The 19,246-nt window shown below is 42.7% G+C and overlaps 1 protein-coding gene across 1 annotated transcript in view; it reads left to right on the top strand.

Annotated features, from left to right (window-relative positions):
- Positions 1-321: 321 nt before the first annotated feature.
- Positions 322-19,246, top strand: part of stt3b (STT3 oligosaccharyltransferase complex catalytic subunit B) — a 103,483-nt gene continuing 84,558 nt past the window's right edge. The window contains exon 1 of the mRNA XM_060922276.1: positions 322-817. Coding sequence (XP_060778259.1) covers positions 561-817 — 257 coding nt within the window. The 5' untranslated portion in view covers positions 322-560. The remainder of the gene's footprint in view (positions 818-19,246) is intronic.

The following is a 19,246-nucleotide window of genomic DNA, read 5'->3' on the forward strand; positions in this document are numbered from 1 at the left end:
CTCCTTGCTTTCACCAGCTCAATTTATTTATCTCATTGGTTTTCAGCACCGCGGCTCTTCCACCGCGTCTTTGGTGCTGATTGGTTGTCTTTGCTGTCAGTTACAGCAGCTCTCATTGGTCATTGGTCATTTATTTTCTCCGCGCACCTTTTACGTAGCTTGTTTGACAACTCTCCGGGGAGCAAGCCTATTTTCTATTGGCCAATCCGGCTGTCTATTCTCTGCGTGCTCGGAGATGATTGGTTCGTAATGTCGAGCGCGTGACTTCCCAAGTGTTACCTGTCTTGCTGTGAGAGGCTGGAGGCTCTTCCTGATGTATGGCGTTGTCCCGCCCCTCTCTGCCTCTGTTCAATCTCGCGTGCCGAGCGATACGAGCCGGCTAGCATGCCGCTCACACATTAGCATCGACTTCAACCAAATCTCGGTAGAAATACATGCAGTCTGCGTCCAACTACGAAGCTAAGTTTTTTAAAAAAGAGCAGCGTTAAGCGGTTAGCCAGAGCGGTGTGTGAGTGTGGCCTGTGAGGAAGCTCTTTCTGACCGACTCACCGCGGCAGAACATGGCGGAGCACCGCGCCACCTCCGACTGCAAGCACAAAGCGAGTCCGAACTCCAGCGGCTCGTTGTCGGGGAACGGACGAGCTAACACTCCGGCGGCGTGCGGTGGCGGAGGCCTGTCCGGCGGCTTAACTCAGCCTGCAGGCTGGCAGTCTCTCCTGTCATTCACCATCCTCTTTCTGGCCTGGCTGGCGGGCTTCAGCTCTCGGCTTTTCGCCGTGATCCGATTCGAGAGCATCATCCATGAGTTTGATCCTTGGTGAGTTCAAACCGAGCTTATCGAGCTACTTGGCTAGCTGTTCTAGCAAAATAATCCACTCAGTCGCTTTATTTGTATTAAAGTTTGCAAACACAGCTCAGCTGTTTGACTCTGCAGCTCACATTGAGTTCTCAAATTAGCTAGTGTGTGTGTGAAGCTAGTGGCATCTCATAATCAATACACACTACAGTATAAACAGTAACTACACACACACATCTAGAGATTTATACCAGATTTACTACTGCATACACTCCACTTTCTGTCAATCCTCATATAACAGACCTGACTACTAGTTAATACACATTACTGTACAAGAAACCCGGAAGTCTCCTGGCAAACTGACACAAATGTGCATTGATTTGTGGTGGAGGTTACAAGTTAATCTGTCATCAGTACAAATGAATGACCTGAAACAAGTTAGACGATTACCATCATGCAGTTAAACAGGTTTCTGTCAAGAAGGGTTTGAAGGGCTGGCTCAGTCTTGGACTGTCCTCTGGACTCCATTGAGGTGGTGGGTGAGAGGATGTTGTTAGCCAAGCTGACCTCAATCATGGAGAACCCGTCTCACCCCCTACATGAGGCTGTGGGGACTTTAAGCAGCTCGTTTAGTAGTAGACTGCTGCACCCATGGTGTAAGGGCCTCTGCATGCTCTTGCGACAAGGCTTTCGCAGATAGCTTTTCGCAGACAGTTGTAATTTATCGTTGAGCGGGGAGTAATAGGTGTGCGCGATGTTATTCACCGCCACAACGCAAGGGGGCGCGAAATCGCTAGGAGTTGTTGGTGGGTGTGGTTAGTGGAGTGTTTATCCTCCGGTTACTTATAATGACTAGAACTGGAGTCATATAGATGTACGTACTTCCTCACTTCCTCGATCAACCGCTCTTCGTGCTGCTCCATCTTCGCTCATGTTTTTAAAAATGGCAGTCGTGAAAACAAACCAAACCGGGAAAGTAGGGAAGCGGGAGTGCGTGTACAGCGGATGTAGAGTGGACCAATCAGAGCCCTCTTGTCTGCGAGGCTGTCTGCGGTGGTCACAATTTTTGGGAGGTGCGCGCAGAGCGTCTGCGAAGGGGGGAGGCTTCGCAGACGCCATCTGCGAGGACTGGGTTGTCAGCATAAATTGGCCTTAAGAAGGAGAGATACCGCAGGTCATTCATACCTACTGCTGTCAGACTGTATAACACCCACAACTTGTAACGTAGCACCAATAACCTGTTTGTCGTTATATTTGCACTACTTCACCACTCCTATCTCTGCCATCTCTCATCAATGCAATTATGTGCAATAAAATAGGCCCTAAACTATTTTTATGCATACTTGTGTGTGTATATATGTGTGTATATATACCGAGTCTACCTGTAATGTGCAATTTTTCCGAGCCTCTCAATAAGGCAATTTTTCTATACTTTTTCATGGTAGATAATGCAAATAGCCCTCTGTATTTAATCCTACGTTTGTCTAATTTGTATTTCAGTTTTATTTGTTATCTGTTTGGCATTTTCTTGCTACTGTAACACGTGAATTTCCCTGATGTGGGATGAATAAAGTGAATCTAATCTAATCTAAGAGGCACTTAAACACAAGAAGAAGAAGAATCAGAATCAGAAACACTTTAATTGCCAGGTATGTGGACACACGAGGAATTTGACTCCGGTTCACTTAGCTCTCATGGTACAAAACAGATTAAAAAAAAAAGCGTAGACACAAAAACAAGCAAACAACAACAAAAATAGGTGCATAGTGCAAAGTAATCCAGGTAAGTCAAGTATGGAATAGTTAAATAAAAGTACAGTGTGCTCAGAATGACGGTATGAGTGTTCAGATATTTTACAAGTGATATTACTGATGTATGAATCTGGATTTTAGCTGTTCATCACAGCAAGGATTTCCCTTTTGGTACAATATGGTGCATAGTGCAAAGATGAATAGTAAATTTAAATAAGTATAAATATAAGTAACAGTGAGCACAGAATGACAGTATGAGTGTGCAGATATTTTGCAAGTGATATTACTGATATGTGAATTTGTATTTTAGCTGTTCATCACAGAGACAGCCTGAGGGAAGAAACTGTTCTTGTGTTTAGTTGTTTTTGCATACAGTGATCTATATCGCCTCCCTGAGGGGAGAAGATTAAACAGATTGTGACCAGGGTGTGATGGGTCCGCAGAGATGTTACCTGCCCGTTTCCTGACTCTGGACAAGTACAAGTCTTGAATGGAGGGCAGGTTGACACCAATAATTTTCTCTGCAGACCTTATTGTCCATTGCAGTCTGTTCTTCTCCTGTTTGGTGACCGATCCAAACCAAGAAGAAACCTTTGTCACATGCACACTCATCCTCTGCATTTAACCCATCTGAAGCAGTAAACACACACACAGCAGTGGGCAGCCATACTACAGCGCCCGGGGAGCAGTCAGGGGTTAGGTACCTTGCTCAAGGGCATCGCATGTCTTTGGACTGTGGAGGAAACCCGCGCAGACACGGAGAGAACATGCAAACTCCACACAAAGAAAGGCCCTCGCTGGCTGGATTCGAACCTTGAACCTTCTTGCTGTGAGGCGACCGTGCTGCCCTCATATGGGTGCAACCTTCATACTGAAGACTCTAAAGACACATCTATTGATGAACAACTTTATTCATTACATGCGTGTGAAATTCCTCTTTGCATTTAACCCATCTGAAGCAATGAGCGCACGGACATACCCAGAGCAGTGGGCAGCGATGACGACCGCGCCCGGGAGTTAGGTGCCTCGCTCAAGGGCGTGTCAGTCGGCCCATATTAACCTAACTGGATGTTTTTGGACTGTGGAGGAAACCCACGCAGACAACATGCAAACCCCATACAGAAAAGCCCTCATCGGCTGGATTCGAACCTGGAACCTTCTTGCTGTGAGGTGACCGTGCTAACCACTACACCACCCTCATATGGGTGCAACCTTCATGCTGAAGACTCTAAAGACACATCTATTGATGCGTGTAATGAATAAAGTTGCTCATCAATAGATGTGTCTTTAGAGTCTTCAGCATGAAGGTTGCACCCATATGAGGGTGGTGTAGTGGTTAGCACGGTCACCTCACAGCAAGAAGGTTCCAGGTTCGAATCCAGCCGATGAGGGCTTTTCTGTATGGGGTTTGCATGTTGTCTGCGTGGGTTTCCTCCACAGTCCAAAAACATCCAGTTAGGTTAATATGGGCCGACTGACACGCCCTTGAGCGAGGCACCTAACTCCCGGGCGCGGTCGTCATCGCTGCCCACTGCTCTGGGTATGTCCGTGCGCTCATTGCTTCAGATGGGTTAAATGCAAAGAGAAATTTCACAAGCGTGTAATGAATAAAGTTGCTCTTGTGAAATTTCTCTTTGCATTTAACCCATCTGAAGCAATGAGCGCATGGACATACCCAGAGTAGTGGGCAGCGATGATGACCGCCCCTGGGAGTTAGGTGCCTCGCTCAAGGGCGTGTCAGTCGTCCCATATTAACCTAACTGGATGTCTTTGGACTGTGGAGGAAACCCGCGCATACATGGAGAGAGAACAAACTCCAGAGACAAAGGCCCTCGCTGGCTGCTGGGCTCAAACCCAGAACCTTCTTGTTGTGAGGCCACCCTGCTAACCATTTACACCGCTCTACATGGGTGCATGTAGAGAAAGTAATGGTATAACAGACAGGCGTGCCAACTTGTTTTTTTCAATGTGGAAGTAGATAATGCATGCTCAAAAAGCACCCTGTGCTGCACAAATGAAGTCCAGGAAGTGGAGCTGGATCATGTCCAACTCCTCCTACCCGAGCAGGACTGCAGTTGAACCTGAAGTCCCGTTCGGTGTGTTTGTCTGGATTGTGTGGTGTTGTTTTTTTTTTTTTTTTTCTCTTCTCCTCCTTCCCTTTTCCCCTCTCTCCAGTGTTTTGTATAGTGTATAATAAGTTAAGGGTTAGAGTTAAGCTTATAAGAGGAATTGGATCGAGTCCTTTTTCCTCCACAGGGGTTTTGTTTCTGTGGTCACCAGGTGACGTCACGGACTGAATTTCAGAGTCATTGAATTGCCACGACAATTTGCATGTCAAAACATGTTACACGAAGGAAGATTTTCCGAAGGCAATTATAATAGAGTTGAATGGTTTTCGGAAAGAATAGATTATAGCTTATTTCGAATAGAAAGACGTCGTCTTTGGTTATAGTGACAATGACTGACAATTTACGTGTTTGCAAAATGCTATACGGTCTGTCATGAATGCTGCAGTACTGAGTAGTTTAGAAATGAAAAACTTCAAAAAGTGAGAGATTTACAATCAGTGTTTGTTTATTTCTTAACAATCACTAACTCTAGTGACTAAGTTGGCAGTATTGACCACCATTTACCAATGATGGTAAAACAAGTAGTGCGAGTTTTAGTCACAGTTACGCCATTTCCACACTTGGCTGTGTTATCGGGCTCTTTGTCTGTGGTAAATCAGCAAGTGCCGTTTCAAAGTCAGCTACTTCCTTGTTTTGCCAGGCCTTTAAATTACATAATTTGGGCTGCACCCTGTATTTCTGAATTTGGGCTTTTTCCGTCTTGATACGGGTTAATTTGGGCTTTTCTGCACGCACAAAGTGCTGTTTTCCCAGCGGTCTGTGTTTAAACCTGCTGCTGCTTTTTTTAGCTACAAAGTTATGAATAAATAAAGAAATCTATGAATTATTTTTACCTTTATTGCAAAATCTCTACAGCATTAATCCGTCTTGACGTACATGACAAAAATAATTAGAATAGTTAGTATTTAAAAGCTGTGTTGGGGCCTGAGAGCCTGGAGGAAAGGAGCCTGGGAATGAAAAAGCAAGTTGCCATCAAAGAGACGAACCTGTAGCAGACCTGTGAGACGAAAGGTTTTTCAGTCCCATCACGAGAATCAGCAGTGCAATTCACAGCATGCAGTCGGGTAAAAGATCTTAGTTTAAATGAAAGGCCAGTGTCTAAGACGATCGTCAACAAGAGGCCCAAGCTCCAAGTCACTGATTCCACCCACACTTACACAACTGTGTGGATTTAAGATGCAAGCTGTAGCTTAAATACCCACAGTTGTGTCCTGAATAGCTCTTTTATTCAGTCTTTTACCTGATTTAAATCAGATGACATGAGGTATCGGAGAGAGATATTGCAGTTGAGGTCAGATAATGTGGGATAAAGGGCTGTTTTTAAATGATGCAGGAATTATTAGGAGAATTTAGCACTAGTGCAGTAAACATTCTGGTTCACACTCCAGTCCAGAAGGTGGCGGTAATGCACCTAAAAGCTGTCTGCCAACTGCCATTAAAGAAGCTTTGCCTAATGTGGAAATCCCGCTCTGGTCATTGGTACACGACTCTCGCTCCTCCACGAAATCATGGCGTGCCGATCGGCGTTGATGAAGAACTTGTGCTCTGTGCGAGGCTTATGGCTAGTTCGACGAACCCCGGGAACTACATGGAAATGGTGCAGATTTTGCGTCAGTTATGAGAAATACATGCTAATTTTGGTGTTTTTAAGGAAGAAAGTCAAGACATTGGGTTTTATGCAGCCAAGTTTATTTAATCAATATTTTTTTTTTTTTTAATAACTTTTGGTAGCATATTTTGGGCACTTGACCTTAATTTGGGCACCTTTTTAATTTGGGTGTCTGTGACGTCCGTCGTAGGTTTCATGTAATTGAAAGGCCTGTTTGCAGTTTATTAGAACGAACGAACGAAGGAATGCACTGCTGTTGTACAAAAATGCCTTTTGACGGTTGGAAGGTGTGATTTACTGATTTACATCACCTACGTTTGTGCTCTAATATCTGGGTTAATGAATAGAGAGTGACTTCTCAGTTAGATGAAAAGTTTAAGTTAAAGATGAATAATTCCCAGTAGGAATGTTCTTCGATTCTCATTTATTTGACAGTCAGATTTTGGTTTAAGTTATCCAGCTTCCTCTGCCATTCATTCCAGTAATGGAGTTTGCATAACGTACGATTTCCTGAACATTGCAATTTAGTTAAACAGATTTGGAAGATTTTAATGTTAACGATTGGGTTTTTCTGCTCGGTAATGAATGTACAACACTAAGGCTTGTGCTGCAGTACACTTTTTCTGTGCTGATGTGACACTACATCCACAGAATAAATCCATCCATCAGCAAATACACTATGGCTTATTAAGGATTATCATGCTGTCCCCATTTTCACTCAAGTCCCAGCTTTGGGAGGTTATAATCCATTTTCCATGGCTTAGTACTGACAGCTTTTGTTTGCTTTGTCCTCTTTTTATAGGAGTGTAACACATGCATGGAGCAAAGTGGAGTATAATGTACATTTCCTCCATGCGTTGGCTAATGATCTCCAGAAATCACTCTGATTTAACTTGACCTCTGGTAGATGACTGACGCGCTGCTGTTTTTTATTAGTATAAGCCCTTGGCTGTGCAGAACATCAGTGATGCGTAACTTGACTTTCACAAAAACCGACTTTGTTCAATTTGCAGAGTAAGTAATTGATTCGAATGGTTTTAGACAACACACACTTGGGGTGTGTGTGTGTGGGAATCATTAGCTTGTGTGTTCTCCGATTTACTCGTGTTTTAGTAATCCCTCAAACTGAGTGAGAGGGGAGAGTTTATGAAGCAACAGATTTATTTATTTATTTTTTTAAGCTTTCTGATGTCTGAGACCAAATAGGGAGAGAACAGCTGTTAATACACAGCAGCAGAGACATCTCTTGTGTTTGCAGAGTAGTTTAATTTAATGTGAAACATACTACTTTGACTAGAAAGGGATGAATCAATATTAAGACAGTCCTGCAGTGACTCACTGGTTAGACTGGGAGCAATGTGCAGGGCTTTTTTTTTTTTTCTTCTCTTCTCACGGGGAGCCTTGTTGACTTGCTTAAAGTGCCATTCCACCATTGGATGTATTCTTTGGCATAAAATACAATATATTTTGACAACATATATAAATGGTATCACTAGATAGAGGAATCTTTTAGCTTCAAAATGATATATCAAACATAATTTTTTGACAACGACAAGTACCGTATTTTCTGGACTATAAGCCGCTACTTTTTTCCTAGGTTTTGAACCATGCGGCTTATACAAAGGTGCGGCTATTCTGTGGATTTTTCTTCCACCGCTAGGGGCGCTCTAACCGGAAGTAGAATCAAAAACAAGATAGACGAAAAATCAATGCAAAGAAGAATTAGCAGATCTTTAGCAGATAGAACACGCACGACAAATTACTAACTGGTAATTATTTTCAAATCCAGCAAAGATGATTAAAGTGACTTGTGGTTTCAAACACAGGAGAAATGAAGGTAAATAAATACCGGTTATTTTCTCTTGGTTCTGTTCCGTTTTAATCAGCAAAGTTGCTGCCGTGTTAAAAGGCACTGTTCGGAAAGAATCTATTCAGGTACATACATGTACATTTACAGTACAAAATCGTTCTGTACATGCAGTAAATATCTAATTTTTCAACATAGATATCTGCGGCTTATAGCCCGGTGCGGCTTGTATATCTTATTTTTTTTTTTTAAATAGAGCGGATGCGGCTTATATACAGGTGCGCTCTATAGTCCAGAAAATACGGTATATTAATTTTGCGACCAAAGTCACCTACCCTTTTAATTTCTACGCGTGATGTCATCGGCAGGTTCCCCTTCTTGTGTACCGTGTGACGTGGCACATATTATCAGCAATGGCGGATAGAACGCGATAAAAATAATACCAATAAATCTAGCTAATACCAATAAATCTAGCTAACTGAAAGATTAACTCAAATTTTTCGCAATTTTTTTGGCCCCCATATACGAGGAGAAATGAGACTCTCACTTTGGGGGTTTCCTGGTCTAAAAATAGACTGACACGTGGTACACAAGAAGGGGAACCTGCCGATGACATCACATTTCACTACCGCGCGGAAATTAAAAGGGTAGGTGACTTTGGTCGCAAAATTAATATACTTGTCGTTGTCAAAAAATTGTTTGATATATCATTTTGAAGCTAAAAGATTTCTCTGTCTAGTCATGTTGTCATAAAATATATTGTATTTTATGCCAAAGAATACATCCAATGGTGGAATGGCACTTTAAGTAATGAGTCAAAGTGCATGGAATAACTTATTGTAATGTTTTAAAATGAATATACATCATTAGTAACAACCAAATTGAATTAAAGCAAAGGGGGAGTAATATTAATTATTTTATCAAGCACAAAATAATCAATAAATTGCGGCTTCTGGATCCCGGAAAAAGGCAGCCTTGCCGAAGGGCTAATCTCGCATGACGTCATGCGTGGAACCCCAGTTCTCTGGGTCATTTCTGTTCACCTGACTGTGCTTGTTTAGTCGTTGAAATTGGATATTGTCGATGGAATCATACAAAAATAACAATGGGAAAGCGCTGCATTGTTTGGATGTTCAAATCCATATGCAACAGGACATTCAGTTCACGAATTTCCAGGAAATGGCCCAAATCTAAAGCGACGGTGGGTGAGGTTTGTGCAAACGAAGCGGGCAGATTTTGTCACCTGCTAATAATAAATCTCAGGCTTTCATCTAAACCGGGGAACAGGGGCGCTGCGCCCTCTTACTCTCGGCGTGCGCCCCCCTTACCGAAATGCCGATTGAACCCCAAGTCACACTTAGGCCATGCACTTATATGCTACTGCACAACATGCAGTCTTTCTCAAAACGATCTTTTCTCCGTGTAAACATCCCAGCAACACCATGTGACAATGTGTCTGATCATCAAATACGTTATAATTACTCCAAAAATATTCCAATCATAGTAGATACACCGCCAGACGGTGCAAAAACAATCCGAATTGGCGTTTTCCAGACTGAGGCGCCATGTTTCGTTGTTTACTTGTTGCGGCTGCTCTCGCGAGATTTGACATGGGTTACATACAAGGTCAGCTGACTTGTAGAGCGAGATTTCTCGAGACTGAATGACCTTTCACCCACTGGCGCAGGAGTTTTTGACAGAAGTAGTTTGCGAGTTGTTTTTGTTGACACTTGGGCATTTAAAGATGTCATCCAGCAGCATGAAACGGAAGAAAGCCAAAGACTGTCCGGGGCAGAAGAAGATTACTACTTTCTTTTTCAATGTTGACAGACAATTTGTTACAATTTCCCTCTCAGATAGCCTCAGAATGTCCCATTGTAGCCTCAATTTTTCAAAGGCTTCGCACGGAGGGGGGGACAGACAACTGGCACCATCTCTCTCCCTCGCCATGGTGAGCGCCCTCATACTAAATTTTTCTAGAAAAAACCCTGAATCTGATTCATCAAGTGTTCACCACCACCAGAACGACCACATGGGAATTACTGGAGCAAAAAAGAGACCCATTTATTTAATAAATGACATGTGAGCTAACATTTGGATAGTTCGTCGACAGTTCCTTTATCACTCACTCACACACACACACACAATGCACCAGATGCAGGGTTATGAGCAACATTTACATGCTCGCGATCTCTGATCTTATCGTATCTGATGCACTTTAACAGGAAGAAAAATGCACACGCGCAATCTTTATCAACTGAAACACGTTAAATGCTCTCAGCCTGTAATATTGCAAGACTCGATTTGTTTTTAGTTTTGTTCAGGAAAACATGATGAAAGGTCACCACTGTATTCTGCACAGCTCTCTCGCTATCTATCTCGATCTTGCGTGCGCGACAGAGGAAGACTGTCATGAATTGAGTGACCCAGCAGGTTCTCATCTTGGGGGCTCAAAAAGATAACTATTTACTCCGGAATATCCTTGATAATCATCTGCCCCTTCATCTGACATATAAGAATCACTATCGGAATTCTCTCCAAACCGTGACTCCATATCGAGACTGGTCTAACCACTGCTGCACACGGGAATGAAATTGATACCTGGATTGTTACATGTGTGACGTCACACACCCATTCAGGATCTTCCGGTTCAGTCTAGGTTGGTTTATTGATTTTCCATTAATTTATGGTCTTTTGGATCAGCTATGGTTCGAAAACGCATGGTTAATCAACATAATGATTGTTGCTTTGTACAAGAAAAAAAAGTGGAGTTTAGAGGCATTACATACACTTTAAAGGAACAGTCCACCGTATTTCCATAATGAAATATGCTCTTATCTGAATTGAGACGAGCTGCTCCGTACCTCTCCGAGCTTTGCGTGACCTCCCAGTCAGTCAGACGCGCTGTCACTCCTGTTAGCAATGTAGCTAGGCTCAGCATGGCCAATGGTATTTTTTGGGGCTGTAGTTAGATGCGACCAAACTCTTCCGCATTTTTCCTGTTTACATAGGTTTATATGACCAGTGATATGAAACAAGTTCAGTTACACAAATTGAAACGTGGCGATTTTCTGTGCTATGGAAAGTCCGCACTATAATGACAGGCGTACTAACACCTTCTGTGCGCTTCGGCAGCGCATTGATATCTGAGCTCCGTATCAATGCGCTGTCGAAGCGCGCAGAAGGTGTTAGTACGCCTGTCATTATAGTGCGGACTTTCCATAACATAGAAAATTATATAGAGAAATAGAGAATAGCAATTTTACGTCATGGATAGTGATAACGACAGTGTTTACAGCGAAAGTGAGTTTTACTACCCTGAGGAAGAAGAAATAAAATAAAACATTTCAGGAGAAAGCTAAAAACCTCTAACTGCTGCTAACACCGAGCAAAAACATGGCTGAATCCTGAATGATTCAATTTTGTATAAATAGGGAACTACATAGGCGGCAAAATGTTTTTTGTTTTTTTTTTTTCCCTGCCATGGAAGTGCACTTATATACCGAGGAAGAAGCAATTTGCATTACAGCCGTGAATGAGGATTCAAAATGGCGGCTCGGCTTTCAAGACCTCGGTCACGGTATTTCACGATACGGACTTCCCAGCTGGTAAATAACGCGTGTGTGTGTGTGTTACATATGTTCCAGATGTTTTTTCATAGTTTTGATGTCTTCAGTATTCTACAATGTAGAGAATACAAAACACAGAAAACCCTGTGAATGAGGTGTGTACAGTTTTGACTGGTATTGTGTGTATATACTGTATGCGCGCACACTTGCACCCACATGTACACCCACACTTGGCTAGTATTGCTGTGATTGACGGGGAAGAGAGAGTAATGCCATCCCTCCCACCCAGCGAGCACCTTCGGAGTTGCTCCCTTGGCTCCTGGCCCCGAGTGGCTGTGGTATTGTCAGGATTCAGTTTTGTGCTTTGGCAATCGAGTGAAATGCTTTTGTGTTGTGCTACTTGGGAGCCCCTGAAATTTGTCTCCTATTAAATGCTGTTTAAAGTCTGCTAGTAACGTTCCGCTGTGGCATCTGTACCCCACAGAGCTGCTAATGTCTCACAGGAACAGCAAAAATACACCATGAACTAATAAATTAGCCCCAGACTCACGAAGCACATTGCAAATATTTCAAGATAAAGCTTTACGTACAGTCCCTGTGCTTGTTGTATTGGTGGGTTCTCTGAAATGCCCCTTTACAATACAGAAATGTTTACTGATCATTTGGAAGGTTACATGCAAACCGTTTGTTGGCAGTTGAGGTTTCTTAGAATTTGCTTTTTGTTTACAGTTTCTGTGCTCGAGTTCTCGTCTTCTGAGTAACACATTGGTTAACCTCAACAGAAGTACATGGGGTGGGTGGGTGTGTGTGTGTGTGTGTGTGTGTGTGTACGTACCTTATTAATATGCCTGGGACACGTTTTGAGCTCGAGGTTTCATTGATTAGCGAGCACAAATGAGAAAATTGGTCCCAGGCAGTTACAGAGGAGCTTCAGGTTCTTTAGATCAGTGATTCCACCATACGCCTTCATTTTTGTTTGTACTTCCTGTTCTGCTTTTCTGCTCATCATTCCTGGAGTGTTTTTCTCTCTCTCTCTCTCTCTCTCTCTCTCTCTCTCTCTCTCTCTCTCTCTCTCTCTCTCTCTGTGTGTGTGTGGGGTTCACATCCACCCTTTCTCCCCCCTCCTCAAAACTTAAAATGTCCATCGGATGAAGGCCACGGTTGAGATCCAACATTCTTTTATTTATTATGTATTATTTAGGCTTGAACCATCTGGTGTAATACCCCATTAAAATATCTTGCTTTCTTTTCATGTCTCTTAGAGAGAAGCTTTGTTGGATGAGGCGTGCTGCAGATGCAGGAGTGCCTCTTATTTCACAATTGTAGCTAAGAACGATTACTCTCTGCTCCAGTTGTGTAGGTGACAAGATGGGTTTTATTTCTAGACCTTTTCACCTTGGCTTGTTCCCTTCTGATAGGATGTCAAATAAATGTAAAACTGTCATAAAGCTTAAGCTTGTGAGACGCAGATGGCATTTGGAATAGTGATCCTCCTCCTGATCCACCTCAAACCTTTCTTGCGTGTCAAACTCTGTGTAAGGTTAGACAAGGCCTGTATAACTGGTCACACTAGATATTTCTTAGAATTAAGACCTCCAATCCATCGGCAGCTGATTTTAATGTCTTGTAGCTTAAAGCTCATAGGCAACGGTTTTAATTTGATGCACATTTGAAAATTTTATATGTTAAACCCTCTGTAATTTTCTTCCGCTTCCAAGAAGTATTGTTAATAAGTAATAATTAAAATAAGTTAGCGTGGATCGTGGCGAATTTCTGTCGGCTATTTTCGTGACCACTCGGCGCTTGACATCATTTAAGCCAAACAAACCGCTTGAGTTGAGTCCACTTCTGTTTGCTTACATTGCCGTTCGGCTTGAGCACAGACGTGCGTTCAGGAATTTCCAAAGAAAACCCATGCCTTGTTGTTGTGCAGTCAACTGTAACAGGACCGGTTCAGGAAGAAGTTTTTACCTTTTTCCAAGAGAGGAGAAGAGGCGGAGCGAGAGGGTTGGCTTTTTCCGAAAGAGAAGAGGCGGAGCGAGAGGGTTGGCTTTTTCCGAAAGAGAAGAGGCGGAGCGAGAGGGTTGGCTTTTTCCGAAAGAGAAGAGGCGGAGCGAGAGGGTTGGCTTTTTCCGAAAGAGAAGAGGCGAAGCGAGAGGGTTGGCTTTTTCCGAAAGAGGAGATATGAGGCAGAGAGTGTGGATTGTGCACTTGAAGCCAGAGGGTTGGCTTTTTCCGGAAGAGGAGACAAGGCGGAGAGAGTGGATTGTGTGCGTGAAACAAAATCAAGCAGTCAAAGAAGAAATGGAGCAGCAACGCTCAAGCAAAAAGATTGGAGGTAAATATTTTTACTTTTGCTTGCAATTGACAAGAATCCTGAGGGATCCTGTACAATCATTGTGGAAATGAGACAAAGGGATATTTCCTCGCTCAGAGTAGGCTATAAATAGTATAATGCCGCGGATGGCAGGCTAATGTGGCCTACTGGCGCACTGTCCAGTAATCGTTGCCTATATCCGCTAGAGAGGGCGATTTAATTATTCTTCAAAAGGGCTCTTATTTAGTATTATGACGAAAGTAGGAATTTATCATAACTACCAGGATAAATCGTTTGGGCGCAAGTCTTGTTGAGGTCCGGGTCACTGTGATCAGAGTCGGCAGAGTTGCTGTCCGATTCCGAGGCCGCATGGTCAAACCAGTGAGCCACATTCATCGATTGTTCGCAACGGCCATAGGTTCATACATGTATGGTTTCACCTCTCGATATTTAATGTGGAGAGTTCCTGCTTTAAAATCGCTATCACTTTCAGACGTTTTACACAACCTCTCACAACCAAAGTCCGTACACGTGTGCTCAGTTCGCAAGTAAACACAGAGCTGCTCCCAGTCTGTTTGGCTTAAATGACATCATGACGACGGTCCCCTGGCGGTGGAAGTGCGCATAAGTGAGCTGTAAACAAACCTTCGGAAGTTGGGGAAAGCAGTATATTTTAAGTTTTATTCAATTATAGGGTGCAAATTAGACACCAGGAAGATTGAATTCGCTTTTTGGGTCATTCTTCTAGACAAAGTTGATATTCTATGTTTCACCTCTGACCATTGCCTATGACCTTTAATTACCACTGGGGTTGGATCATAATGATGTTGATGGTTGTTTTTAATCTCATGTGTTTTGGTCGTGTGTGTGTGTTCTGTTTAAGTTCATGAAGGCGTGTCCTGAGGATCACAGGATTTTATGCAGCGAGTTATATGGAGATCAGTCTGACTGCTTTTTCTGTTCCAGTAATTGCTTTAATGTTGTGTAAGGTTTCTGATGGGGTGGACTGTATTGGTGCAGAATGAAATGGACAACGCTTAAAGATTTTTCCCTCCTGTTGATTGGAGACTGGGTTTTGGTCAGTTCGACAGGGGAATCTTTAAAGACCGCTCCCTGTTTGGTGACGTTAACACTTGAGTGATATCTGGCATTGAAGAACAATGAATCTCTGACCCAAAATATTTCTGCAGTTGCATGCACACGTACATATGGAGGTTTATACAGCTGTGTAAAAATGAGGAGATCCTCTGAAGCAAAGAGGATTCAAAACCAAGTGTTGGATTTGTTGGATCGCTGTTTTAATTCTCTCTAAAATGTTCACACATCAGTTGAGACCTTTTCACTGTTGTAGCTTGTGATAAAAATAGATTAAAAAATAATCAGTCATTGCTGCTGTCCCTCTCCCCTATCGGTAGGCAACACATTGCTTTGTTTCTTATTTGTATGACGAACTTCACTCAACTTTGCTTCGTGTGCCGTATGTGCTTTTTGTTAATCGCTGCTTTGCCTGAGGTCACGGTGAATCACCAGTGCTCGCTGAAAATGCAGGACTTGGTCATGTAACTTAGCTGCCCATATGAAAGCAGGGCCAGGATTAATATGTTCTAACCATTTTAAGGACATGATTGAAGGTCAGGATTTGAATAGCATGTCTGCTTCGGCCAATATTTCTAACACCGGCCAACAAATTTTGCTACCGTAGACGACATAATGATTGTATGGTGTGATTAATCCTTTCTAGCAATGCTGGCAAGCATGAGTGTGATTTATTTCTGTTCAGAAGTTGTTGGGTAATTGCTGGGCTTCACATGACGTCACATCTGCCTCATTAGTTATTCCAAACTTTAGCTGGTGGTCTACCAAAGCTCAGTTGACAAAGTGTTTGTACGGAGAAGGTGCATTGCTCGCATGAAAAATGTCTTATGCTTGCGTTGTTTTAGTTTTTTTTTTTTTTTGAATCGATCAAACCATGAAACTGAATTTCTTTAGGGTTCCCCGTGAACTGATACAAAAAAAAAAGGGTGAACGAACACAGGATTTCACAAAAAGACGTCGAGAAAGGTGGGTTTTGAACCTCACTGAAATCGAAGGGAGCCGAGTCGAAGCATGCTCGAGATTGCAGTGATCACTTGCTGAAAGGTTTGTATCTCCCTCTCAGCTATAGTTAGTGTTTTCCAAGTACAACCCCGATGCCTAAAAAGTCGGGACAAAGTACAAATTGTAAATAAAAACGGAATGCAATAATTTACAAATCTCAAAAACTGATATTGTATTCACAATAGAACAGAGACAACATATCAAATGTCGAAAGTGAGACATTTTGAAATTTTCATGCCAAATATTGGCTCATTTGAAATTTCATGACAGCAACACATCTCAAAGTTGGGACAGGGGCAATAAGAGGCTGGAAAAGTTAAAGGTACAAAAAAGGAACAGCTGGAGGACCAAACTGCAACTCATTAGGTCATTTGGCAATGGAGCACTTGCATGTGACGTCACAGCCGATCCAGATTGTGACAGACGCCATCTTGTCGGTCAAACACCATATTTCCGCCTTCTACTTCTGGTTCTACTTCTGCTTTTACTTCTACCTTTTCTTCTGGAAAACCCTACTATATACAATTCTACTACAACGGCTGCGGCTACAAGCTCTCCCTACCTGTGCACGTTTTTTGTGTGTATTTTTGCGTGTTCGTCGGTACCGGACTTCAATATCCACTACAACTGTATGGACTTACTGGTCATGGGTTTCCAGCAGAAAATGACGGTTTGTAGCGATCTCCATCGCATGCACAACATTCCAGACGAGATAGCGAGACCAGCGGGGTCTCCGTGGATTGTTATCGGAAGCAAAGCGAAGGAGGCGGCGCCGGGAGCGGAAGCAAAAGCGAGGCTGCAGAGCCGGCCTGTTGACTAAGCTCAGAAAACAGCCACTCAAACCTCCACTGCTAAGCCTCTACCTCTCCAACGTCAGATCCATGGTAAACAACACAGACAAGCTGGAATTACCTTATTCTATTCTATAATCGGCTGGTCAGTGCTATACTAGATACTTAAGTGACTTACCCATCCAATGAGGATTCTTGTTTACAAGATGCCACATCTGAGTCGCTGACAAATCCTGAATTTCTGTAAAGATAACTGTCCAGAGATTTATAAGCATGCAGCGCTTCACCACTGAACAGCAAGGGAAAGTTAATGAGGTAATTATACACATCTGGGTATTCCGCTGGCAGTTCAAAATCCGGTCGTGAAAACTCTGTCCGGTAAGCCATAAGGGTCACTAATCTGTAGATCGTTTATTTTAGACATATATCCAGTTATCTGTTCATTAGAAAAATGAGCCGTGTAGTCCGTCGGTTGAAATTGATCCATTCTGTACACGAGTGCAGCAATATTCAGCTGTTTTTTACCGACAAGATGGCGGCTGTGTACTTTCCGGTCACGTGACTGCAAGATCTCTATAGGTCATTAACATGACTGGGTATAAAAAAGAGCATCTTGGAGTGGCAGCGGCTCTCAGAAGTAAAGATGGGAAAAGGATCACCAATCCCCCTAATTCTGCGCCGACAAATAGTGGAGCAATATCAGAAAGGAGTTCGACAGTGTAAAATTGCAAAGAGTTTGAACATATCATCTACAGTGCATAATATCATCAAAAGATTCAGAGAATCTGGAAGAATCTCTGTGCGTAAGGGTCAAGGCCGGAAAGCCATACTGGGTGCCCGTGATCTTCGGGCCCTTAGACGGCACTGCATCACATACAGGCATGCTTCTGTATTGGAAATCACAAAATGGGCTCAGGAATATTTCCAGAGAACATTATCTGTGAACACAATTCACCGTGCCATCTGCCGTCGCCAGCTAAAACTCTATAGTTCAAAGAAGCAGCCATATCTAAACATGATCCAGAAGCGCAGACGTCTTCTCTGGGCCAAGGCTCATTTAACCCATTGCCGCCGGATGCTGCGTTGCGCAACATTGCCCCTAGCGCCGGTTGTTGCATAACGCAACATTGCCCCAAATGCCGGTTACTGCATAACGCAGCATTGTTGATTTGTCATTTTTTTCAAGGCGCATGCAGCATGTAATGCACAATCAGTGGTTCAAATACACATGTGGTGGACGTTTTCGATTTTTTAAGACCATGTGACCAAAAATTTGTTGTGTGATTTGTTGACAATAACGTCAATCAGCCATACTCGCTGTTCTGCACACGTGCGTTTGTTTAGCTATTTAACACCGGCGAAAATGGCTGCGGTTACTGCGGAGACATGCTGTGACAGCGATGGAAGTGATGTGGAGTTGGAGGGGGGTGAACAGATTTTAATTGAGGAAGAGATAGAGGGAGATGTGCCGGAAGACCCCTTAGATAGAGAGCAGGAGTGGGATTTGTTTCGAGAGGATGATGATGAGGAGGAATTCCAAGGCTTCCAAGTGGACTGGCAGTCAGATGGATTTCACCCCCCACGTCAACAAAAGTTCACTCGGACACCTGGGCTAAAGGTGCCGATATCTGAAGATGTATTTTCGAATATTTTCACTGAGGAAGTTTGGGGTATGTTGGTGACACAGACAAATGTATATGCTGATCAGACGCGCGGCCACACACCATCAAACTTAAAGTGGAGTGCCGTCTCAAAACAGGAAATGAAATCGTTCATCGGTCTCTGCATAACTTTTGGGATAATGAAACTACCAACTCGCCGGGATTACTGGAGACAGAGCAAGTGGCTGTATCAGACAAATGTCCCCCGAGTGATGGCATGAGAACGCTTCGACATGATCTGGAGGTAATTATTTATTCTTGTGCTCTCTTCTGACGGCTTCTGTGTCTTATTGCGTGGCGTTACCCTTATGAAAAAAAAAAACCTCGGCGAATTACTGCAGTATGAAAACTAGGATTTTTTTTAAACTAGTGTTACTGCAGTATACAGTATAATTGCATAATGCAAGACATACGATGCAGGGTTTTATTAATTTATTATTAATAATAATAAAATTAATAATTAATAAATTATTTAATAATAATAATAATAATATTATTATTATTATTATTATTTTGCAGTGATGTCTCCATCATGGCCAGTAATGTACCCGAAGTGGTGTTAGAGCCTTCTACTAGGCCTACTACTACTACTACTACTAATAATAATAATAATAATAATGATGATTATGCTTTAGTGATAGTATAGTAACAGTATATAGCAATAGTAATAGTAGTATAATAAATAGCAGTATTGGGCAGTAACTTTATCCTGAATCGTA

Source organism: Neoarius graeffei, chromosome 5, assembly GCF_027579695.1.
Source record: "Neoarius graeffei isolate fNeoGra1 chromosome 5, fNeoGra1.pri, whole genome shotgun sequence".
Classification (NCBI taxonomy): Eukaryota; Metazoa; Chordata; class Actinopteri; order Siluriformes; family Ariidae; genus Neoarius; species Neoarius graeffei.